Source organism: Triturus cristatus, unplaced genomic scaffold, assembly GCF_964204655.1.
Source record: "Triturus cristatus unplaced genomic scaffold, aTriCri1.1 SCAFFOLD_289, whole genome shotgun sequence".
In the NCBI taxonomy this organism is placed as follows: domain Eukaryota; kingdom Metazoa; phylum Chordata; class Amphibia; order Caudata; family Salamandridae; genus Triturus; species Triturus cristatus.
In genome coordinates, this window is record NW_028188257.1 from 655,400 (window position 1) to 680,972 (window position 25,573).

At 45.6% G+C, this 25,573-nt stretch overlaps 1 protein-coding gene across 1 annotated transcript in view; it reads left to right on the forward strand.

The window, feature by feature from the left end:
• LOC146769237 (solute carrier family 12 member 6-like) overlaps positions 1–25,573 on the forward strand; it is a gene marked incomplete at its 3' end in the record, with an annotated part of 601,402 nt that overhangs the window by 512,742 nt on the left and 63,087 nt on the right. Inside the window, exons 19-20 of the mRNA XM_085640509.1 lie at positions 15,443–15,612; positions 16,181–16,312. Of these exons, the coding sequence (XP_085496635.1) occupies positions 15,443–15,612; positions 16,181–16,312 (302 nt within the window). The remainder of the gene's footprint in view (positions 1–15,442; positions 15,613–16,180; positions 16,313–25,573) is intronic.

The following is a 25,573-nucleotide window of genomic DNA, read 5'->3' on the forward strand; positions in this document are numbered from 1 at the left end:
AAGAGATTCCGAAGGCTGCTGAGGGGGCTCTGCTCATGCATGGGCACCCTCTCACACAAAACCAAGCACAAAACCAAGGCCTGCCATAGGGGTGACTGATAGGTTTATATGTGTAGTGATAGGTGAGATACAGTGAACCTATATCTTAGTAAGGAGTGCATGCGCCACCTTACCCAGGCTGCAATAGCAGACCTGTGGTGTCTTTGTGGAGGGCTTCACAGGGGTGGCATAATACATCCTGCAGCCCCTGGTGGGCCTCTGGGGCACCTATGGCCTGGGTACATAGTATACCATATTCTAGGGACTTATAAGGGCACCCCAGTATCCAATCTGTGGTGTACCTAAGGTACTAGGAATCAATTTAGAGAGGAAGCAGCTAGGCTGGGGTCCTGAATAGCAGGGCCCCAGCCAGACTAAAGTCGAAAAACAGTGAAACATCAGCAAAAAGTGGGGGTAACCATAAGAAGAAGATCCTACTCTCCTACAATGGGTATCTGGTATACAGTGTGTTTTGCTCACCCTCTGTCATTGGGTGGCAGGTGCCATAGAGCTGCCCAGGGGGACCCAGCCTTCCTGTCAAGCACTCGACTCCTTAGAGCTTGGGGCTTCAGGTTTCTACCAACATGGTGAATCCCAATGCATTCCCCACTGCGCCTCTGGACAGCGAGTGGAAGCGCTTTAATGCATTTGGCAAAATAGTCTCTTCCTTCCCCAGCTTAGCACGATTGTCCATGAGCACCGCCTGCTTCCTGGAACACTACTCGCATGCCTTGTAGGATATGCCCATTGAGATCTTTCTGGCCTTCCTTGACAAATTCAAGAACTTTCACTTCAACAATTCAGGATAGAAAGAATGCCGCTAAATATTTTTGTTTGGCTAGCCTGAACACAATAGTAGGCATGGGCTTTGCCATGTTCACAATTGTCATTATCGGGTGTTGTGCTTGGATGGGCACCACAGGATCTTCCTGTGGCATGCACTCATCCCTTATGGGTATGCCATTAGCTAGTTCCAGGCTTTTTGGTGAAAAACTGACTCTGCACTCGAGCACTTTAAAGACATGCTGCGTTTAGGTTTACTCTTTCCAGCCCATCAATCTCATCAGCAATACCGGAAAGCTCTCGGGAGCTTGCCTACTGCCGGCCACTATCAACTGATAGAACAGCCAGCACAACCCTTTTGCAGCTTTAGAGGGCATGGTGGCGGCAGAGACCATGGACTCCACCACGGTTAGCAGTCCCTCCCTTCTGCACTCTCCCGGCGCCACTGTAGCCAAGCTGCTTTGATTCTCCCTGCTATGGTAACGTGCAACCTGTAGGGAGAGGAATTTTTTTTTTCCACCCAGCTGGTGTGCTATAACTTTAGACCAGTGGGTGCTGCAGGTCGTTCAGCATGGCTATGCCCATTCCTTCACATCTGCCCCAACTCATTTTCCACCTCCCAAGCTTGTTTTTTCAAAGTAAATACAATCATCAATATTTCAACCAAATTGTGTTCATTTTTAATGAAATCGAATGTAAGAAATCATTCCCATATTCCTAATTGCAAAACAAATAATCTTAACCTCTATATCTTTAGTGTTTCCACACATTTATTATATGAAACATTCTTATTTCATTGACGTTTTTGATTGCCACTTTTATCAAAGTCAAGTTACTACATATAAGGCACTTGACACAGATCCAACACTTCATCTATTCATAATACCATTCTTGATAAAGCAATTGATTATGGCAGGATTATAGAAAAAACAAGAGTTTGCAGGCTCTTTCTTAATTGTACATTACCCAAAGTAAACAAGCAACCTACTGATCCTCTTTTCTGGTGTATTATATTAGCTTATAATGGATTAGATGAACCTTAGGGACAAGATGTAGATTTTCTTCAACCAACTGTTAAAGAACAAAAATTGTATATAAAAGACACTACTGATTTTCTCAATAAATTGGCAATCACAAACATTGGATAAACTTAATCAGACTTGGCTTCGCAGCATAGTTGTGAACTCACTTTACAAATCAATTCTATGTCAGGACCGGAGGCAAGGATTGTGCTACCCTTTCTTCACTTTATTGATAGCAGCCATTCAAAGTCAAAACAACTACCATTCCCATGAACCATAGGGAATAAACATTAAAACTATAGAGTTTCCACAGATAGAATATCCCCTTCAATGCACCAATCAGGCGTCCTCAGGATGTTGATAGTCCTCTGTTTGTGACTATACTTCCTCTTTCTTCGCTGCTTGCAGTCAAGATAAGTCACCTTTGCTCTATTTGCTTACTGTTTGTAATATTATCTGCTGTTTTATTTATGCACTTGTTTGCCATATATCGCTTTGATGTGTGCTCATTACCTGGGTAATATGCTGTAGTGCGGCTTTTCCGTGCGCAAAATACCGCGGTTTCCATTTCCCTCATGGAGCGGTTGTGTCGAGCGCGCGCGTCAAATTCAGACTCTACTGGCATTATTCAAACTGCAGTCGCTCATGGAGCGGTTGTGTCGAGCGCACGCGTCAAATTCACCGGCGCGCTCTCCTTGTTTTTTGTTATTTACTTTGCGTCTTTTCTGTGCTGTGTGGTCTTGAGCGAACCGCCGCTACTCAGCGCTTCACTTTGGCCGCGGGAGTCTCCCAACTCCCTGGCGGCTGTTGTTGGTGCGGGCTTGCGGTGGCTTCACAACGCCACCAGAGGGCGCCTAACGACGTCCTCTGACGCGGCGGGCGCGCTTGGGATTCCGATCATTCCTGAAGCGTCGGAACGAAGCGTCGGAACCCAGCGCTGCACTGCCGCTCGCGAGCCTTGTCTATTGTCTGCCTTGCACGCCCCTGACAAGGGTCTGTACCTTGCCATTAGGCATCTTCTAACTGTTTAACGCCCCTGTGAACGCCTGGTTGCTCGTGTCTGTATCTGCCATTAGGTAGCATTGCAGAGTTTTCTGCATGGTGGTCAGTATATTTAGGCCAACAAAGCTTTGTTTTATGCACAGTCAGTAGCGCAATTATACTGCAAAGACCCTTTTTTAGGCAGACTGCCCATAGTAATATATTCTGCACCAGGGCTGTTTGGGTCCTAGGCTTCAGGCCTTTTCTCTGTGAACACTGCCCGCCCATATTTTGGGTGATTCCCAGCCACCCCTAGTTAAGGATAGCCTCCTTTACAAGTTTATTGGCCAATTGTCCGTTGACGACACCGTCTACGATGATCAGTGGGAAGAGGACCCCCTGGCGGCTCTTCCCTGGGGAGACTATTTCTATGATGCTGTTGATGAATCCATCCACAAAGCGGTGGAATTGGCCATGACTCCTTTGGAGGAGCGGTTATCCCACAAAATTGACCAAGCCTGTGAAAAACTGGCCAGGGCCGCACAATCCTCAGCTTCAGGCCTTCAGTCCAAAGACTCTGCCTCAGATGCTCATTCCCCTCCGCCTAAACGGGCTAGGGATGCAGGGACAAGTTCCAACGCCTTTGCCCGCCTTAAGCAGGCTTTCCTATCTACTGTTGCTCCCCCTGCAACCCCCTCTTCTGTACCTCCACCAATACCTTCTACCTCATGGCCAAGGGGACGCGGATGCCTCTCCTGAGCGGTCCCGTCCGTGGCTCCCTTCCAAGCCGCCTGCGGCTGACACAAACGTCTGTGCAGACATGCTGGATTCAGACGATGTCTTACACCCGCGCTCCTCTGACTGGGCACCCTCTTATAAAGTCGCCCAATATGTGGCCAGTAGGATTTGCCGTCCGCTAGAACCTGCTACCCGGAATTGCCTTAGGGCAGAGTGTCCCCACCCTTCTTTAGAGGGGAAGGTAGCTGCTACTCCGGAAATTGATCCCAGAATGGCTACCTTCCTACAAAAATGTGTTAAAGACCCTAAAAACGGTATAGACAGGTCCTGCCGAGCCTGTCAAGATAAATTGTTGGATATCTTGGGGCCTATTACCAAAATTTTGGATATGGCAGAGGAAGCCAAGGTTTCGGGCTCACTAATTTCTCCGGAGCATCTCTCCTCATGGGCCCAACGGGTAGTGGTGTTCCTTGGAAACGCCAACTGCGCGCTTTCCACAGAAAGGCGCAGGTCTCTTCTTATTAAAGTCGATCCCAAACTAGGGGACCTGGCGGACACTGAGGCGGGCCCTGAGGCTCAGGGTGGCCTTTTTGGAGAAACCTATATCAAGGAGCTGGGGAGGTTCGTTAACACCTTCACCTCCCTAGATAGGGCTCAAATTTCCATCAGGAAAGTGTTTCGCCCTCGTGTTTTCAGGGGGGCCGGACGAGGTAGGGTCCGCTCCTCTGGCCGTCCAAACCAGACCAGAGGACAAGGCTCCAACCAGGGACAATATCAAGATCAAGCCCGCTTCTGAAACTTCTACCCCACCAGGGGCAGACGAGGCAAGAACAGAGGCGGCAGAGGAGGAGGCGGCTCCATTTCTTCCGGTGAGTGTTGTCCCATCTTCCCTTCTAAAAGTGGGGGGCCGTCTAGCGCATTTTTTCCCAATGTGGACTTCTATCACGGGGGACGCTTGGGTCCTACAGACAGTTAGGGGTTTTCATATAGAGTTTCAAGGAACCCCAGTGCAGGTAGTGCCTCCCAGACCACTTTGTTTTTCAGAGGTAGACGCGGGTTTGATTGACCAGGAGGTCCATGCCCTTCTGACCAAAGGTGCAATAGAAGAAACCGTGCCGCATCCAAGAGGTTTTCTCAGCAACCTCTTTCTGGTAGACAAAGGGGATGGGGGTCAACGTCCAGTTACCAACTTGCGACAATTCAACGAGTGGCTGGTGTACCGCCACTTCAAGATGGAGGGAATCCATCTCCTTCGAGACATCCTGCGTCCTGGAGACTGGACGGCGCGTCTCGATCTCAAGGACACTTATTTAGCGGTGCCCATATTCCCTCCTCATCGCAGGTTCCTTCAGTTTCAGTGGTGCAACAAAACCTACGAGTTCACCACCCTTCCCCTCGGTCTGTCCTCTGCCCCCTGGTGTTTCACCAAGGTCTTGAGGCCGGCAGTGGAGCACCTGCGGGCGTCAGGCATAAGACTCATTGTCTATTTAGACGACATCCTGCTGATGGCGCAGGATCCGAGCACCCTGTCTCGACACCTACAAACCACGGTAGATCTTCTCCAGAATTTGGGGTTCGTGATAAACGAGAACAAATCTACTCTGATTCCCTCCCAAAGAGTGGTTTTCCTCGGATTCCTGATAGACTTAGTGGAGTCCACTCTCAGCCTTCCTGCTCGCAAGCTGACGAAGATTCGCCACGAACTTCGGAGAGCTTTAAGGCTGGCTCGGATCTCCCTCCGACTATTGGCTCGGATAGTCGGTCTTCTGTCAGCCTCCATTCAGGCCATCTTTCCCGGCCCGCTCCATTACAGAGCTTTACAACGCCTCAAAGCGGAACATCTCCGCAAGGGTCACCCTTATTCATTCAAGGTGGGCCTGACAACAGACACCAAGGAGGAGCTTCAATGGTGGCTCTCCCACATGGAAGCCTGGAATGGGCATGCCATCTTTGGTTCCGCGCCCGATATCGATATCGAGTCTGACGCGAGCAGATCTGGATGGGGCGCGAAGTGTGGTGACGTCACCATGGGGGGCGTATGGTCTCATTCGGAACAGCTGTTGCACATCAACTGTCTGGAGCTTTTGGCGGGTTCATGCGCCATCAAGTGTTGGACCAAGGATTCGGTTTGCTCCTGCGTCCTTTTCAAAATGGACAATATCTCCGCAGTCCGGTATATCAATCATCTTGGGGGCACTCGCTCGTGAGCACTTTCGGACTTGGCGGTTAACCTCTGGTAGTATTGCCTGGACCATCAGATCTTGGTCACGGCAGAGTATCTGACCGGCCAGGACAACCAGGTGGCGGACTTTCACTCTGACACTTCCACGATCTTAGTCTCTGGAAGCTACATCCAAGGGTGTTTGCAGATCTTCAGAGTCTTTGGGGTCCCTTCTCGGTCGACCTCTTCGCCTCCCGCCTGGATTACCAACTTCCCCGGTTTTACAGTTGGAGGCCGGACCCTCTGGCGGAACAGACGGATGCTTTCCTCCAGGGCTGGCGGACCGAAGCGGGCTACGCCTTTCCCCCGTTTGCAATGATAACCTGGGTTTCGGCTCAGGTTCGCCGGCAGAGAGTGTCCATTGTTCTCATCTCGCCGATTTGGAGGTCTCAAGTCTGGTTTCCGGTTCTACTGGAACTTTCCTGGGATTCTCCAATCCCACTCCCCCAGTTTTCTGCTCTTCTTCTGAGTCCAGACGGATATCCTCACCCATTGATCGAACAAGGCTCCCTGACTCTAATGGCGTGGCGGATTACAGGGGACGATGGGCGGTCCCGGGCCTTTCGGGAGCGGCTGAGACTTTCCTGTCCAAGGCCTGGGCAGACAGCACTCTGAAGCGTTATCGATCCACATGGAGACGGTGGTGTCTGTGACGGAATTTCAATCCCGTGGCAACTGATGTGACCGCCATCTTGAGTTTTTTGGCCTCCCTAGCAGAGGATTGTCTCGCGTATAGGACCATCAACACCTTCAGGTCCGCCATTTCTGCTGGTCATGCTTTGGTTGATGGCTCACCTGTCGGAGAACACCCCTTGGTTTGTCGACTCCTCGGGTAAACGTCTGTCACTTCCCCAGGAGCCTCGGTATTCCCAGTTATGGGATGTTAAGAGTATTGAACCTCTTTCAGTCTTGGCAACCGAATAGGTTTCTGTCCAGGAAATAACTTTCGGCTAAGATGGCCATGCTTCTGTGCCTGATTTCTTGCAGACGGGTCTCTGATGTCAGAGCTTTGGATGTGTCTGGTAGGATCTTCTCTCCCACCGGTGTCACGTTTACCATTCGTGGACGCACCAAGTGTGGGACGACTGTCTCCTACCCTGCTATCCCTGACTCTCCCAAACTCTGTGTAGTGGCCTGTCTCAAGGCCTACAAGGAGATGACGGAGGAGTTGAGACCCCCTGGGGAACGCCAGTTGCTCATTGCGCTTAAGAAGCCTCATAAGGCGGTCTCTTCTCCCATGATTGCCCGTTGGGTCCGTTGGATTATGCAGGAGGCAGGCATAGATTTACGAGCTTTTGGTGCTCATTCTACAAGAGGAGCTATGGCCCCCAAGACCTTTACCCTGGGAGCTTGTCTGGAAGACATCCTGAATGCAGCGGATTGGTCTTCAGACTCAACCTTTAAGCGGTTTTATTTTAATCCGGTTATTGACATGGCTCATTTGGTTGTGAGCAAGCTTTAAACTAGCATAATCCTCGCCTCCGGGCCTGACATGGAATGAAAAATTTCCTAGCTAACGTGACGGAAAGTTTCCGTTCTATTAAGTACTCGGAGGCGAGGATTATCCCATCCAGGATACAACTTGGTTGTTTTCCCTCCCTCGTATTGGGGTAAGTAAAATGTTTACGTGACATTCTGGTATTGTGATCTGGTATATGCTTTGTCGCATTCTCTCCTCAGGGCTAAACCTTAGCCACTGCTGTCACTTATGCCTTCTTTTAATTTTCCAGGGGACTCGAGTAAGCAAGACTCCTGATGTGAATCTACTGGCTGACTGAGCAACGAAAGAGGAAGTATAGTCACAAACAGAGGACTATCAACACCCTGGGGACGCCTGATTGTTGCATTGAAGGGGACATTCTATCTCTATAATTTTAATGTTTATTCCCTATGGTTCATGGGACTGGTAGTTGTTTTGACTTAGAATGGCTGCTATCAATAAAGTGAAGAAAGGATAGCATAATCCTCGCCTCCGAGTCCTTAATAGAATTGAAACTTTCCGTTACGTTAGCTAGGACATTTTTCATTCCACGTGCTGATGGTATGAAAGCAGAGGAATGGGCATTACTGAAAAAAGAAGAAATTGGAGCAAATGAAGTGTTTTTGTTGAAATTGTTATACTTTACATTGTATTACACTACAGATATTTTCAATGGAACTGACTTTTTCCTACAAAAAAATTGGTACATCTATGGGTATTACGAGGTCCAATATTATCATGGGGAACTTTCAGGAAAGCTACATTTATGACCAGGAGAGATGGAGTACAGATTTTATGCCATATTTATACTTTGTATAGATGATTGATGTTTTATGGAAAGGTTCAGATTTGAATACTAAACAACGGACCATTAAAGTTGCACACAAAGTAGACAATTACCAAATTGCATTTCTAGATGTTTTAGTAAACATTAATGAGACAACATTTTCAACCAGTGTTTTCAGAAAATCAACTGATAGAAATAAGGGATTGCACTACTCAAGTTTCCACCCAGACTCCTTTAAAAACATCTCCTTCTTCTCAATTATATGTCTGAACAAATAAACGATGGATTTAACCCATATCTGTGACTGGGGGTGAATGTTTGATTTGTTCAGCATTCCGTCCATTTGTTCTTTTTGATAGTAGCAAAGGCTTCCTCCGGAGTTCTCTTGAGAACAGCGTATCATTACAAAACAAACTGCACATTTTGCTGCGTGTGGTGTCTAATGAGAAAAATATACACAAAATGATTATTATGAGACAGTAGCCATCTTGTTAAACATGGAGTCGAGGCCTAGTTAAAGATAGGCTTTAAAATGCATTTCTAAACATCTGTGTTTTTGTTTCAATTGCAATAGATTTACGTTTACATGCACATATGATTCTTATCAGAAAATAGCCCCCAAATTATTTATTCAATTTTTTTGGTATCGGATAGAGGCTTTTAGCTGCAGGTTCCTTACCTTTGAATTTCCCAAGCATCAGACTGGATATGTGACGATACAAAGCGATCATTTAGCTCACGGTACATTACATCGCGGTTATTACAACGCAAGTCGTTACAACAACTTGCACTTCAGGTGCTGGACTTAGGAATGGTATGATTTACTATTCCAAGTTTGTGTAACAGTAGGGAAGGTGTTGGAATAGTAAATCATACTATTCCTTAGTGTAGAGCGCCATCCAAAGACCGTGTTGTAAAGGTCGTTTCCCGTCAGACTAGATCTAGAAACTTTTGCTTGAGCAGTGCCCCTGTGTGCCTTCGGGTGCATCCGTTTAGATCCACATGGCATCGTTGGCGCTGAAGGTGAGGTCGCGGTCACCTATATAGGCATCACCCAAGAGGCCGGATGTCAGTTCTTTTCTTTCTGCGCCAGTTAGAGCTGATCCGGAGAAGAGCTACCCCTCTGCCTATTTTTGACAGACTCTTATTAGACGTTTTGTCGAAGATTTTCTCTTGGGTGTCGAGAGAATGTCCTGTAGAAAGGTAGGGTTCAAGCTGTGTGGCACCGGTCACTGCGCCGTGTCGGTTACTGACCCACACCTTGTTTGTTTATGGTGTCTCAAGTGCTACCATGACACAAGTCTTGCTCAGAATGCCGAAGGCTTTGAGAGTGCGGTCCCTAAAGCTGCTTGCTGCCCAGCAGTCAACGCCATCTAGCGCGACTCCTAGGAGGTCTTGGTCCCGGTCAAGGAGAAGTTCACGGGATCGCTCCAGGGGCCCCGGGTCATCTTTGTTACACTTCAGGTCCTCAGGACACTCGGGGAAGAAGCACAGAAAGAAGAAATCTAGATAGACTTCGATTTCACCACGTCTGTCGAGGATTGACGAGACGAATGAAGAACATCGATGTTTTGGGCACGGTTCTATGGAGCTATTGCCAGGTATGCTCTGCACCTCCCCCCGTTTCTGGGAGCCGGAGCGACCGCCGCTCAAATAAGAGTTTTACAAGGCCATGCGCCGAGTATTCGATTAGGCTGACCCCTCTGGTGCGGTCTTTGGTCCCCGCTGGGTCAGAGGAGGCCTCATCAGGTTCTGCGCCGACGGCTCCGATGAGGTCTCATGGATTTGATCCCGGATTGGTGCCAGTCGTGCCAACACAACCTTATCCAGCATCGGTCCCAACGTCGATGGTCCCGGCGCCCACTGGCAGCGCCAGCTCCATTCTTATCCCTGACGACTCTGGGTCAGAATGTCATCAATCCGCCGCCAACGGAGCCCAGTGTCTCTAGGTTGTTGCTTGAGCGTTTTGAGGGGCATGTAAGCATAGGGGAGGACTGGGAGGGGTCACTGGACTCTTTATAACGCCAGTTATACAGCCCTGGTGAGAATGTGGACTGGTATAAGGAACACGCAGAGGCCAGTGGACTGGACACCTCTCTAGATACTGGTATGCTCGCTCCACCAACTGTACTGAGGAGGGAGCATCTTATGCAATGGTGGCGAAGAGGGCAGCAGAGGTCCTAGGCCTGTAGCTGCACTCAGTGCACGTCAAGACTAACCTCTTGACCGAAGTGCTTCAGCCTGGGGCTTCCTTATCTGAGCCCCTTTTGCCCTTCAAGGAAGCACTCACGGATGTCCTTCTAGGCACTTGGTCCAAGCCTAACACAGGGGCTCCTGTGAATAGGACAATAGGACGCCGCCATTGCCCAGCCTCAGATGATCCTAGTTTCCTCAGCCAGCACCTCACACCTGGGAGCTTGGTGGTCCAAGCCTCAACATCTTTCAGTTCACGGTGCTCACCTTTGACCTTACCAGTGCCCCTTGGGTGTTCTCCAAGGTGATGGCCATGGTGGCCACTCATCTGCGCAGGTTAGGGGTGTCAGTCTTCCCCTACCCCAACAACTGGCTGTTGAAGGTGGCCTCACCGCAGACTGTCGTGTTCCACCTCCAGGCTACGGCGTACCTTCTGCATTCGCTGGGGTTCACTATAAATGTGCTGAAGTCACACCTGACTCCTCCTCAGACGCTCCCTTTCATCGGAGACGTTCTGGACACAGTGCAGTTTCCGGCTTATCCTCCTCCTGAACCTGGTTCCCTCTTACCTCATGTGTGCCCCCTTTGAGCTGTTGCACAGTTGTCCCCTCCGGCTGCTTACCATCAAGACAGCCTTTCTATTGGCGATAACATCTGCCTGGAGGGTCAGTGAGCTGCAGGCTTTATCATCCAAGCCTCCCTATTTTATGTTATTCCCGAACAAGGTGGTGCTTCGCACCCGGGCCTCTTTACTACCTAAGGTGGTGACCCCATTCCATTTGGGACAATCTTTTGCCCTACCCACTTTTTATGCTCCTCCACACCCCTCTAAAGAGGAGGAACAACTCCACAGTCTAGACCCAATATGAGCGTTTTCATTCCACTTTGACAGCAGCAATGAGTTCTGGGTGGTTGACCAATTTTTCATGGGCTATGTAGGGGCTACGAAAGGTCGGGCAGTTCAGAAACAAACTATTTCATGCTGGGTCGTTCTCTGTATCAAGATCTGCTACGTCCTAGCTAAAAAGCAGCCTCCTGAGGACATATGTGCCCATTCCACCAGGGGAAAAGCTGCAATCACGTTGTTGGCTTGTGGTGTTCCAGTCCTAGACATCTTACAGGCAGCAACTTGGGTGTCCCTGCACACATTTGCCAAACACTACTGCCTAGACAATCAGGTCCGCAGGGATAGGCATAGGCATTTCACCCGTTCGGTCCTGCAGGACTTCTTAGTTTAGTCAATCTGTCCGCATCCCACTGCCTGAATGCTATGGCTTTGTTGTCTATTCAAAGGTAAGGAATCTGCAGCTAGAAGTCTCTATCAGATGAACAAGTTACTTAACTTTGGTAATACACTTTCTGGTAGAGACAATATCTAGCTGCAGATTCCTTGCAGACCCACCCATACCTCCTCTCTCTGCGGACACGTTTAAAGGGATATGGCTGCTCCCTTCTCAGGGCCCCAGTTTGGGGACACACTAGTCCGTTCACTTCATGGCTCTGCATTTCTGGCATGGAAAGTGTGAAAAGCAACTAACGTCCGCACGCCTGAGCAGCACTTATATAGGTGACCGCGACATTACATCCGGTGCCAACGAATGCGCCACGCAGATCCGAACTGAGCCACTCGAAGGAACACCGGGGTATTGCTCACGCAAAAGTTTCCAGATCCATTCTGATGCCTGGGAAATTTAAAGTTAAGGAATCTGCAGCTATATACGGTCTCTACCAGATAATGCGTTACCGAAAGGTAAGTAACTTTTTCCTTAAGAAAGACTGAGGTCGTAGACAAATTTCAGACCTTTGACTTCCGAACATTTATTCTGAAAGACGTTCAAAATGTTGACTCTGCTTCATGGTTTCTTTCCTCCCTGGATCCAGGAGGCTGTATGGTGTATTTTAACTTGCATACGCATACTTTCATGTAACTGTATTTATATAACTTTTTTGTTCGAACAACTAAGTGTTAACCATCCTGCCCTCTGGCCTCACCTCAGGCTCTATGGAGTTTATGAAGGTGAAGATGGTGGTTGTGGCCTATGTTTTCAGGTCGGGATGCATCTATTCTTGTACCTCGATGACTAGCTGCTGGAAATGGGCTTGACACAGCCACCTTCTCCAGCAAAGTGGCAAAATCCCACCTGCAGTGTACGCGAGGATCCCTTTTGCAGGGACCATCTTGAACATAGTGACATGCAAAGCTTTTCTGACCCTGCAACATGTCTGGGAATCCTATGTGTTGGGCTCACACCTGGGTTCCAGAGTGGACAGCTCTACAGCATCATGCATCCCGACGGTCCTTTCGGCCTGGTGGCATATGCCGGGCCTGCAATAGAACCTATGTGTGGAGTAAGCTCAAAACTAGGGCTGCCTGTTGGACAGCATCCATATTTCGGAGGAGGAAGTAATGGGACATGCAATGGTGGTTACTGCAGACCAACCTGACCTGCGGCAAACTTTCCTACCGACCTCACCTAGAGCTCACAGTAGTGATGGATGCATTGTCCCTGGTTATAGGGCATTCATCGGGGAGTGATAAAGATCAGTGGTCTGTAGTAGAGCAAAGACACCACACCAAGTGTCTGGAGTTTCATGCCTTTTGGTTGGCTCTGAAGTCCCTTCTTTCCTCCACTAGAAGAAAGTCAATTCAGGGAATGGACAACATGACCACCATGTGATACTTCAAGAAGCATGGCGGTACAGATTTGCAGGAGGCACTGCTGCTTAATAAATGATTGAAATACTAGAGGAGCTCTCAGAAGGTCAACCGTTTGGAAGGGTCTCTGAATGACAGGGCGGACAATCTCATCTGGTGGGCCGCAAAAGGGATCTCATATGCAGATGGTTCAAGACCTCTTCACCCAATGGGGCATATCCTAGCTAGATCTTTTCACTACCACGAGAACACAGTGTCACAACTACTGTGCATTAGAGTTTCCACCTAGGAAACACATTCCGTCTGAAGTGGAACTCCAGTCTACTTTACGCCTTTGCACCCCTGCCTCTCCTTCCCAGAGTTGTGAGGAGGGTTAGAATAGACTTTGCTCAGCTGATTCTGCTATTCTGCCCCAGATTAACCTAGAAGAGGGTTGTACTCTGATCTTCAGAGCCTGAGTATCTGTCCTATGTTTCTTCTGCTTATTCTGGAGAATGCCACATCCCAGCAACAGAGAGGGTCCTCCATGTGAATCCCTACACCCTACAATTCCATGTGTGGAGTTTGAGCGGCACCAAATGAATGGGTGTGGTCTGCCCACTGAAGTAGTAGATGGTATTTTTGTGTCTAGGCACCCATCCACTGGATGCTGGGCAAATGTCGTGGCCTGGTGCAGAGACCATTATGTCGACCACCTACAGGCAAAACTGGCTGATGTTTTGATGTTTGTCTTTGGTCCAGCAAAGATTTGTGGGCAGTGTTAAAGGATTCCTATCAGACCTTTGTACATTTGCCTAACCAACCATCATTATTCAAGTCAACAGTTGTGATGCTATTTTTAAAGGGGCTTGCATACATGTTTCCTACTGCGCCCTGTATTATGCCACAATGGAATATTAACTTGCTCCTTGTGTTGATGAGGTGCACACCCTTCGAGCCTATGCACAATTGCTCACTAAGATTGCTGACCATTACATTGGTATTACTCATTGCTTACTTATACACACCTTGTCAATGAGCTGTTGAAAACTCATTATGCCCTCTTCTTTCTGGATGAATTGATTCTGTGAACTCACACCTTCTATCTGCGATATGTGGTGTCAACCTTCCACATAGGACAGTACACCATTCTCCCTTTTTTCTTACATCCACCTCACACCTCTGAGGAGGAAAGTCTTCACAGGCTGGACTCTAGAAGAGTTATTAGCTTATACATAAAGTGCATAAAGGAGCACCCGATAGATGCTCACCTGTTTATTGGCTTTGCCAGTGCTAAGAAGGGGAAGATGGTCCAGAAGCAGACTTAAATCAGGTGGATCATCCTGTGTATTACAACATGCTACAAAATGAATAGATGAAAAGAAGAGAGTTCCTACTACCCTGAATTACTAGTCACAGGAAAAATAAAACTGTTGATGTGTCCAGTCTGGGCCTATACACCAGAAGGAGAAAAGAAATTAAATTCTACCGGTGTATGGTGGACGCAATCTTTCTGGACTGATGTATGAGGGAATATGGAATGAATGGTATGTGAGATGGGAGTATGGTACATGAGAGCTCATGTGGGCAGGTTGTTGAATTGAGTAGTGATATGGTCTTTGTTTTTAAACAAATGAATGTATATTGTTTATAATAGATGAATAATCATGTTTAAATTATGTACACAAACATTATGAAAAAATTATATAAAGTTTTGTAAAAAAAAAAAGAAAAATCAGAATCATTTTCAAAACTTAAATATGTTCACTGTGGGATATTTTACTGTGTGACAAGTAAATAAGGTTAGTAGGACCTGTTAAAACATGCTACATTCAGGCTGAAATGGAGCCTCTCTAAGGCCTTCGGGCTCATGCCACCACTCCACCATTGGCAAGAGGTGTTCCAGGAATAGGCATCTAGCAGGCTGTGTAATTGGCATCCATTCTTACTTTCATCAGGCATTACTGTGTCGACAACCAAGTCCATAGGGAGGCCCAGTGCATCTGCCTAGTCGAGCAGGGTTCCCTGGTATAAGTCCACTTCTCAGACCCACCTTTGGGAGGTATTATTTTGGTATCTGTTCAAAGATGACATTAGTTGGATTAGAAATATCCATCAGGATAACAAGTTAGTTGCCTTTGGTGATATTTGTTCTAGTGGGTATTCTAAATGCAGATTTCTCCCTGCTCTCTCTCCTCCACGTTCTAAAGAATGGACTTTTAAGGCTCTATAAAGGTCCCAACCTAGATTTTACACACTCACACTTCAGTCTTGAACAGTTGACCTGCGTTTAAGGACATCGAAGAGTGCACAAAGGTGGCAAAATTATATGGCTGTTGTCACTTTGTTGAATGGCGCAGGCTTACCATGGAGCCAGTGGTGCCACCCATCAGCATCCAGGAACAGTTGCTTTGAAAGTTCCGGACATTCTTTGGCATCTGGGAGATACTCAAAAGGTAGGGAATCTGCAGGCAGATAGTATACACAGGAAAGAGCATTACCAAAGGTAACGTATTCATCTACTCCTTTAGTGTGCTGAATGTAACCTTATTGTGCCTTGCAGGTACTGTGCGAGTGACAACAGCAGCACGTCTTGCCCTACTGGTGGCCAAGAACACCTCCTTCTTCCCTTGCAATTCAGATCCATTCGCTGAAGGAAACATAGATGTGTGGTGGGTTGTGCATGATGGTGGCATGTTGATGCTGCTTCCCTTCTTGATTAAGCAGCACAAGGTGAGCACACATGCTTCTGGACTACTCGAGTGTTTAATGTTGCTGTACTTCCCATTGCATTGAAGGTTGCATGGAGAAAGAATTAGTTTTTGATGAAAATGATTGACATTGCTCTTCTCTTCCTTGAAAGATCAGGCTCTATAAAATCTGAGAGCCCTACAAGTTTCAAGAGATTTACTGTTTTGCCAATTTACTTTCAAGGATGAGCATGATGACAATAGCAACTCAATTGTAACTACATTAGCAGTAATTAATGAGCCATTTGCTAGGTTGAGCACTATGAGATCCACATCCTCTTTGTTGTGTAATGATAGTTTGCTGTCACTATACCTAGGACTTAGTGAGGATGAAGGCTTGAATCTAAGAAATACGCCTTAAGTTTTATGTGCTCCTTTTTAACATTGTCACTTACTTTTTCTGTCTCTATTCCTCACGGTTACAGAGCTGCCCAGAAGATGTGCTTTTACTATTGAACAGTGATGTATTGCTTGTTTCAAAGACTGGTTCACTAGAACTGTGGAATAATCTGTTGTTTATTTGAAGTAATACTCTCTCCCAAATGTCTAAGGTTTGGCGTAAGTGCAAAATTCGAATCTTCACTGTGGCTCAGATGGAAGATAACAGCATCCAGATGAGAAAGGACCTGGCCACTTTTCTATACCATTTACGTATCGAGGCGGATGTCGAAGTAGTAGAAATGGTGAGGACTCTTTGAGAAGTCTTTACATACTAACACAATGTTACAAACATGCTAGATAGTTGTTCTTCTTATACCTTCTCACTCATTCATTATATGCTAGCTTCTTTAGCTGTTATAATTTTTCATGGAATTCTACTTGCCTGTCTTTCTTGTCTCCTCTGCTTTCTGAAGTCTCTTTTCATTGCTTGTTTGTTGTTGCTAGTGTATAGTTTCACTATTCAAGTACTTACTCAGGCCGCCAGCTTTATCGGGGCAATTTGAATATCCCCTTGCATGATTGAGGGAATCAGGACATTTCATTGTATACTTAATTTCGAATAGATACTAAATCCTTTGAGATTACACTATTTAGATATTTCACTAGTCTTCAAACTGGATCCAGAATTATGTTTATCAATACAGATTTGCAAGGGGCCAGCTACCACTGTTGTAGAGTCAGATGCAGATCTACAAGATGTCTTTTCTGGAGGTGACAATATAGGCCCATAACCTTGTCATCCTTGTCAGTGATGTCAGTTCTTTTATTTTGCTTTTCACTAAAACTGGGATCTGGATAATGATTCTCAAATAACAGAACTGTCCCTACATGCACAAGTGTCCCTCTGTAAGTGAGCTCCATCTCTTTATTAAATCATCACCAACTGCCACACCCACTGTTTTTCAGCCTGTCCAGCAGGACACATGAAACCCCTTCCTACCTGCCTCCCCTTCTACTTTGAATAATTTTCAAGGTACTTGCCCTAAAAGACAGGCTCCAAGTAGTACATACCATGCAGCAAGTAGTCAAGTCAAAATCCTTTATTCGATCTTACACATAAGATCATAAGTATTTACAGTCAGAAATTATGGTTTAAAAAAGTGCTATCATCCACTTTATCATAAAATCCATGTCATCCATGTATAAATAAACTAGATACAGTAAAATTATAATAGACAGTCCTAATTCATCTTATGGGCCAACCTGCTTTCTCTTTTTCAAACTTGCCCATAAGAATGATCCTAGCGAGAAACACACAAAAGAATTCTGCAAGGATTTGAAGAAATACAATGCCACACGACAACATTTAAAATTGTGGAGCTTGCAAATTGGTCAAATAAAAGTATGTTTTTCTTGATGGTAAAAACCACAAAAAAATAAAACATAAAGATTAGTTTGTGGTGACCTGTTGTTGCACGGACACACGGAAAGATCGGAGTGTCTGTATTGCTTCCCTGGGTGTCCTACCATCAATGGAATCAAGTTTAGCCGGATTCTTAATAAAATATATGTGTGGTATGGCAATGTGACATCAGCCAGGTAAAAGAAACTTCCCTCCTCCAGCGCTGGAGTTAGTTCATACAGACTGTGGGAGTTTTTTTCCTTTCTCAAGTATTGGGCCCTCAAGATGAATATCTCAACCAGTTTCCGCTTTGTTAGGGACTTACCAAGTGGATGGATCATTAAAAAGGTGACTTAGGCCCATTGCAGTAAGTTCCGACTCCACGTACTTTAGCCACCTGATCCTACTGTAGTTATCAGATTTTAAAATAAGTGCTATCAAATTTTGCGTAGGGGGGACCCCTTTGGTTTTGCAAATAGAATGCCACAGCAGGAGTGGTGCCATTTTGATTGAATCGATAATATATGGTAGAGCGAGTTCCATGTGTAGAACATAATTCGAATAGGACTGTGGGAGGGAAGTAAAAGACTTAAAAAATGTGTTCTCAATCATTTGCAAACAATCACTGGGAGCCATCCCCCATACCCCTGCCCCATAAACCGCTGCCGCCTTTGTTTTTGCATGATACATTTTTTTCATTGGGATTAGAGGTTTGACTCCCAACCTTTTGGAGAATGTTTTCAGCGCCATTAGGCTTCTTTGCATACCCATTGCTCTTCCCTCTAGCAATTTGGACCATGATTGTTTTCTATAAAAAAGGACGCCAAGATAGGGAAATGAATCCACCACATCCATTTTGCCAGAGTACATAAAAAAAGAAGAAGGTGGTCTGTCACGTTTCTCCGCTCCCGCGATGATAATGAAAGATTTACTCTGGTTGACTTTTAAATCTAGTGAGTTCATAAAAACTGGATATAAGGTGCTGGAGCCCCATCCCAGTTCGGGCCATCAGGACAGCGTCATCAGCATACGCCCAAATCGGTAACCGCTGATGATTAGAAAGCACAGGGACATCCAAGGATGCGCCCTCAAGATGTTTTCCCACACCATTGGTATAGATGGAGAATAAAAATGGTGCCAGGACGCAGCCCTGCCTTACCCCGCTTAAGATCTTAAATGATCGGGTGCACTCCCCATTCTTCCCGTAATGGACTGAGGAAGAGGCGTCAGAGTACAGCTGTCTGATGAAGTCGACCAATGCCTGATCTATTCCCATCTCCTCCATAATATGCCAGAATCTAGGGTGGGACACGCTGTCAAAAGCTGCGGATAAGTCCATAAAGGCAAGATAGATCTTCCCACCCTAGGCTCTTGCATATCTGTCCATGATCAGTGAGAGGTTCAGGCATTGGTCTATCATGCCTTTTCCCTCTTGGAAACCATATTGGGACTCCCTTAGAATGTTTTTGCTCCTCACCCATGCCTCCAATCTCCTCAAAAGAAGGCGGCCCATGAGTTTGGCCGTCGTATCGATCAGCGAGATTGGACGGTAATTTTTAGGATTTCTTTTATCTCCCTTTTTATGAATTGGGACGATTAAACTGGTTTTCCAAGATGTGGGGGGGCCCACTATAACGATTTTGTTAAAAACATTGGTTAAAAGGCGGCCCCATATATCCATGTTTTCGAAGAAAAAATCCATTGTGACACCATCGGGACTTTCCCAATACTGCATGCCCTTTAAAATGAGCCACCCACTCCTCCTCCCCTACATTAACATCAAGCCCTGGGTCATTCGGAGTTTTAAAGTGGGGGCCATTTATTATTCCCCAAAACTCCTTTGAGTTGCCTGAAGCCGAACCCTATTCTAATTTGGCCCAAGTTTCTTCCCTTAGCGCCTTTTCCCTATTTTTTCTGGGCATTTTATATTCCCTACGGAGAATGGGAATTTCGGAGAAATTTCTTGGTTTGGAACCTAGAGCTTTGGTAAGGGCTTTCTTTTTTTTGGAACAGATCGAATCAAACCAGCCCTTATCATTTTATGATTTACTGGTCATCTTCCCAGTGAGTGACTTCCTTATACATTATAAAAAATCTAAAAAGGAAGACACCACGAATTGGGGATGGTTGTCAGGATCTAGGCAATTACCAATAATGTGAAGGGCTTTCCTAAGTATTTTGGGTATCACCTTTGTTTTATCAATTTTGGGCCACTTCAGTTGATATCCGTTTCGTCTGGTGAATATAGGCTGACCAATTACCTGGGGGGTTATCACAGCCCTCTGCATAAGTTGGATTTCACATAATAAAATCGCATGGTCACTGAAGGCGTTAAATTGGATATTTACTTTGTTCACCTGATGTTTAAGTGGTTTGTGATCAATATAAAGTTGATAGTCGATTCCTGATGTTCTCTGTGAAACGTTGGAGACAGAGTATCATTGGTAGTGGCTAGGTTGTTGACCGTGAGCATATTTCTCATTGAGATTAGCGTATTCCGGGTGTTTCCATAGATATTATGCAAGAAATGATGGACAGGATTGCCTCTCAAATTCTCCACACCACAAACCCGCTCTAAGTTATAATTACATGGGTGTATGTTGAAGTCCCCCAGCCATACGATATTTAAGACAGCCTTTTGTTTAATAAAATTGGTCGCCTTATCAAGGGCACAGGTCACCTCATCCAAAACTTTTTGCATATTTAGGCAAAAATTGTTATTATAAAAGTTTATTAAGAGCCATTGATCTTGATTAGGGAACTCTAGAATAACGAGATGAAAATATGGGGAGGTTCCTTCAAGCATTTTTACTTTTGTTGCTAGTGTGTTTGGGATTAGAGTTATTAAGCCCCCTTTAGCTCTTCCTGAGGAGGGCGGGGTAGCTCTTGTCTGGTATGAACGGTAACCATTTACAAAGATCTCTTCTGTGGCCCAGGTCTCCTGCAGGCAGGAGATATCTTGATCCAGCCATAGTCTGAGCCAATGGGCGTCCCCAAGTTTATTTGTGATACCTGCGACATTCCAAGATACTATTCTTATGATATCTGAGTGCCCCCTCCTGTTATTACTAGGGGTAATAGTCGCTTCTCTGTTGGTATTATTTGCGGAACCTGCCCTGGGCGAAACGGCCTGCTCCGCTTGCTTGCTCTCGGGTAGTCAATCACACATTTCTAGCCCTGAAAGGGGGGCAAATCTGTTCTCCCAGGGAATTCCCTGATTATTCATCTCATTGTAGCTCCCTGGGTTTTCCCTAATCTGAAGTGGCGGTCCCAAAACGAGCGGTGGAAGAGGCCTATAGAAGTAGCCCAGTGAAAATGAGGTGATCTGCATCCCTACGGGGGTAATTCTGCGGAGATAATCTAAAATAAATTTGACAACGTAGGGGTTATTAAAGTTAATCACAACGCAATCACCCTGAGTCACTTTCGGGGACACACCCAACCACCCTGTCCTTCTAGTCATGATGATTTGATTGGTTAAATGTACCCCCCCCCCTCAACCGGTGCCTGCTGCATAACGGTTCAGCCAATTAAGGGATTTATCCATCAGCTGTGAAGTGGTTTCCACTTGACCCTCCCTCAAAGGTGGAACATTTCTCAGTACTATCACTAAGGGCATTGCTGCCGGTGGGAGCTGGAGAGCGTGGTGCTCACTATAGGTATGTTGTCTTGGTTTGGCTACTTTATCACCACCCCCCCTCGGGGCCATTTGGGGATTGGTTGGAAGAGTAAACCTAGTAGAAGCTGATTCAAAAGATATGTCCTGCTGGGCCCTTGTAGTTCCTAGAATTTCACCTTCCGGGGGATTAGTGTTGTAAATATTTGAGGCAGCTCCCTTCATTGTAGGCAGAACTGACCCCCTTGACGAAACTGCGGGCCCTGGAGACTGGTGAGAGACGCGACTGTCCGTCTCCTCACTTGTTGATATAACAAAGGCCTGTGTCTGGGCTGACAACCCCTGTGTTACATTTGTCTGGGTTCTGTTGTCACAAGTGTGATGCGATCTACAGCCAACCTCCAATGCTGACAGCCTCTCTTCAATTATAGTTAGTTTATACAGGAGAGGGTTCAGTAGTACAGAAATCATAGTCTCCATCCGTTTCAGGAAGTCCTCCTCATGCCGAAACATGGATAAACTAACAGTATCTGAGACCCCAGAGCTGACTAGTTCAGGTTGGGCCACTTCCAAGTCGTCTGTCCTGGTGCGTTTCCCAGTACATGCCCCTTTCGTGGGTTTTTGCCTAGCGGGTCCGCCCCCCTTTCTTCTCTTGACTGGGGGTCCACTGTGACTTGAGTCAGGGTGGGGGGCACTGACTTGGCATGGGTCACTATGTTGCCTGTTGATATAACACCCAGGGAGGAAGAGGAGGTGGGAAGTGTAGCGACAACCAGATTAGGGATGAGTTGTTTTGGAGACCTTATGGGTAGGGGTTCCGTGCTCATGGTGCTGGTAGTGCTAGTGGTGCCTAGGGAGGAGCGCTTTTGTGTCATGAAAGAATCCAAAGAAACCCTGTGCTCCGTTAATTTTATTTCATGAGATAAAACAGTATCTGCCCTCGTAAGAAAAGAGTCCAGTGTGCCTGCAACACCCCCCCCCCCACGGTTTTTCATTTGGTCCCTTCCGTTTGCTCATATTAAGACAGGGATATTGTTCTACAAACCCCCACCAAAGTCGAAAATGGGAAGATAAAAAAGCTCAGTACATTCAGATTATATCAGATGTTAGAGAGTTGGCCCAGCCCAGCCTTCCACCGGGCGTGGATGGGCGTGGATGGGCCTGCCCTTGGCCCAGGTGCGCCCTGCGACGCGGGCCAGCGTCTTGTTTTTATAGCGCGTCCTCGCACTAGTCCTTCTGGAGCTTGTGGTCCCCCGGTACCTTGGAGCAGTCCGCGGGCAGCGAGAGGCCAATAAATATTGGGGCGGCCACAATGCGCCGTGGGACGGCGTCTTGTTTTTTTAGCGTGTCCTCGCGCTAGTCCTTCTGGAGCTTGTGGTTCCCCGGGACCTTGGAGCAGTCCGTGGGCAGTGAGAGGCCAGGAAACGTTGGGGCAGCAAGTATTTCTAGCCAATTCACTGTTAACATGTTATAATTGGGGGTCTGCCATTAATCTGATGTAGTTAATAAAGTTGTCACCTTTAAAAAGCAGGGATTTGATAAATGGGTGCAGCGACCAAATTAGCACAAGTAAGAAAGTTGCCTGCCCAGAGTGTAGCATTCTCTGTTGAGGTGGTGAATGGTAAATTGGATGCCAGGATTAGAGTCAGGCAAAAGAGCCTGACTCCTATATATCTAGAGTTATCTCTCTCTCTCTCTCTCTCTCTCTCTCTCTCTCTCTCTCTCTCTCTCTCTCTCTCTCTCTCTCTCTCTCTCTCTCTCTCTCTCTCTCTCTCTCTCTCTCTCTCTCTATATATATATATATATATATATATATATATATATATATATATATATATTATCTACTGGCGGTCGCCAGTAGATAGTTATAGTTAGGACCGAGTTCCCATAGGAAATCGGAAAATTCTATTTTGAATAACTTTGGCGCCGGTTGACTTATGTTCGTGAAATTTTCAAAACTAATGGGGCGCTCCGCTCAGCTCCTACCCTGAAAGTCTCGGGATGATTCGTCAAGCGGGGGCTGAGAAAAAAGGGGGGTCCCAAAACGCTTTTTCCCCATGCATTTTCCCATAGGACCTTTAGTCGAAGGTACAGCCCGAACGGCTGAACAGAATTACTTGAAATTTGGCAAAGAGGTAGTCCTCAGGTCAGGCATGTGCCTTTTGCATATATGGTGTAAATCCGTTCAGCAGTTCCTGAGAAAATCAAAAGTAAAATCATATATATATCTGGGCGGAGCCTAACCACACATCTCATTGTGAGATCTGATTGGCTGTCAGCACTTCATCCAAGTGTTGGCAGCCATCTTGGGATAAATATACATGAAAGCACCTCATTAAAAAGCATTGCAGTTAATAGAAGGTTTTAAGACTTTAGTTACATTAGAAATCATTTGTTGATGGTACCATACTCATTTTAGGAATTGTGGTATGTTCTAAGGTGATTTTACCATGTGAAAAAGCCTTCTGCTGGGATATCATGAATCATGTTTGAGAGAAAACTATTTTCACATGCTTTTCCCACAGAGGTTTGGAAGGTGATAAGCTAAACTGAGAGCATATTTTCTGTAAATTCACATTATCTTTCTCAGTCATGTGAGAATTAAGTCTGACATTCTCAGTAGAACATGTACATCCAACAAGGGCAGAGACTGTCAGTTGATTCCTTTGTGTTGTACTGCAGCTTCCCAGAGTGTTCCAAAGAACAACTAGAGCGCTAACAGACTTACTTATGACAAAGTTTTGGCACACCTGAAGCCATCTTGATTGGAATAAAGTGGTAACATTTAACACATTTAATTTAAAAAAGAACAAAATGAGAGGGTTCATTTTGCCATAGAATGTATGATTAGTGCTGCAGAAAGAAAAATTAGGGCACATTTTGAGTGACTTCTCAAATCCTCTTCTATTTCATTAAAGAATTCTGACATGCAGACTGACACATGCACTTTCAATACCAGCAGCAGACTTCCCTGGTGAGCAGTAGCTTTACTACAGTGATCTAATGAGCAACTAGAGTGCTAACATTCTGAATTTATGGCAAATGTGTGACACATCTGAATGCCTTCTTCATTGAATCAAAGTAAAAAACTGACAGTATGCCTACTGAGGAGACTGCAGTAAATGAGGAAATTAGGAATCTTCATAACAAGGTTCCCAAGATGGCCACCAGAGACAAAAGAGCCCAAATGTAGCACAAATATCACCGATATGTAGTCCAAGTATAGCCCAATGACAGAAATCCCAGAGTGTTTTAAAGAACAACTAGAGCGCTAACAGTCTTACTTATGACAAAGGTATGGCACACCTGAAGCCATCTTGATTGGAATAAAGTGGTAACATTTAAAACATTTAATTTGCAAAGAAACAAAATGAGGGGGTTCATTTTGCCATAGAAATTTTGATTAGTGCTGCAGAAAGAAAACTTAGAGCACATTTTGACTTCTCAAATCCTCTTCTATTTCATTAAAAAGTTCTGACATGCAGACTGAAACATGCACTTTGAATACCAGCAGCAGACTTCCCTGGTGAGCAGTAGCTTTACTACAGTGATCTAATGAGGAACTAGAGTGCTACCATTCAGAATTTATGGCAAATGTGTCACATCTGAATGCCTTCTTGATGGAACCAAAGTAAACAAGCATTGAAAATGCAATAGGTCTCGCCCTCGTTTAAGTTAAAGCAATTCTGTTTATAATTAGGTGGCTTTTTAGCTTTGCTTTTATTAGTGTTTTTCAAAATTTCATATACATACCATGCATATGTATGCATATATATGTATATGTATATGTTTGCATGAATTTATATTTATATAGATATGCAGATTATATGTTTATATATGTATATATATATATATATATACACATACATATATATAAATGCATAAGATGACCCGGTGATAGGTAGTCATATGCTTACCAATCCTTCAATCACTTTCAGAAAAACTAAAAGTTTGGGAAACAAATTAGCAAGCAACAGACAAGATGAGGGTCGTAAAGATATGTGGCTCACCGCAAGAAAAGGTTTTTTTAAGTGTTCCACTTGCAAAGCTTGTAAATTTGGCAACAATGTCAAAACATACACAACAGCTTTCTCATCCAAGATTCGGGAGATTAAGCAACACTTAACATGCAAAACTGAGTACGTGGTGTATGTTTTAGAATGTAGCTGTCATCTGAAGTACATAGAGAGCACAAGGTTGGCTGCCCATAAGAGAATACTACAGCACATACGAGCGATCATTAATAAAGATCAAAATTATCCAGTGGCCAGACACTTTCAAGCCATTCACGATAGTGATCCCAGTCATCTTAAATACTTTGTCATAGATGCAAACCCTATCACCAAAAGGGGAGGGGATAGGGAAGCTAAGTTAAGACGTCTGGAAACCAACTATATATTGGAATTTGATTCCCTTATCCTGGAGGGCTTAATGCAACCGAAGACCTTTACACATATCTGTAAATTCTACCAAACCTGTAAATAGATCCAATCTAGAAAGTGAAACCATGAATTGTAAATTATGTATATTGGTCATGTTTGTTTA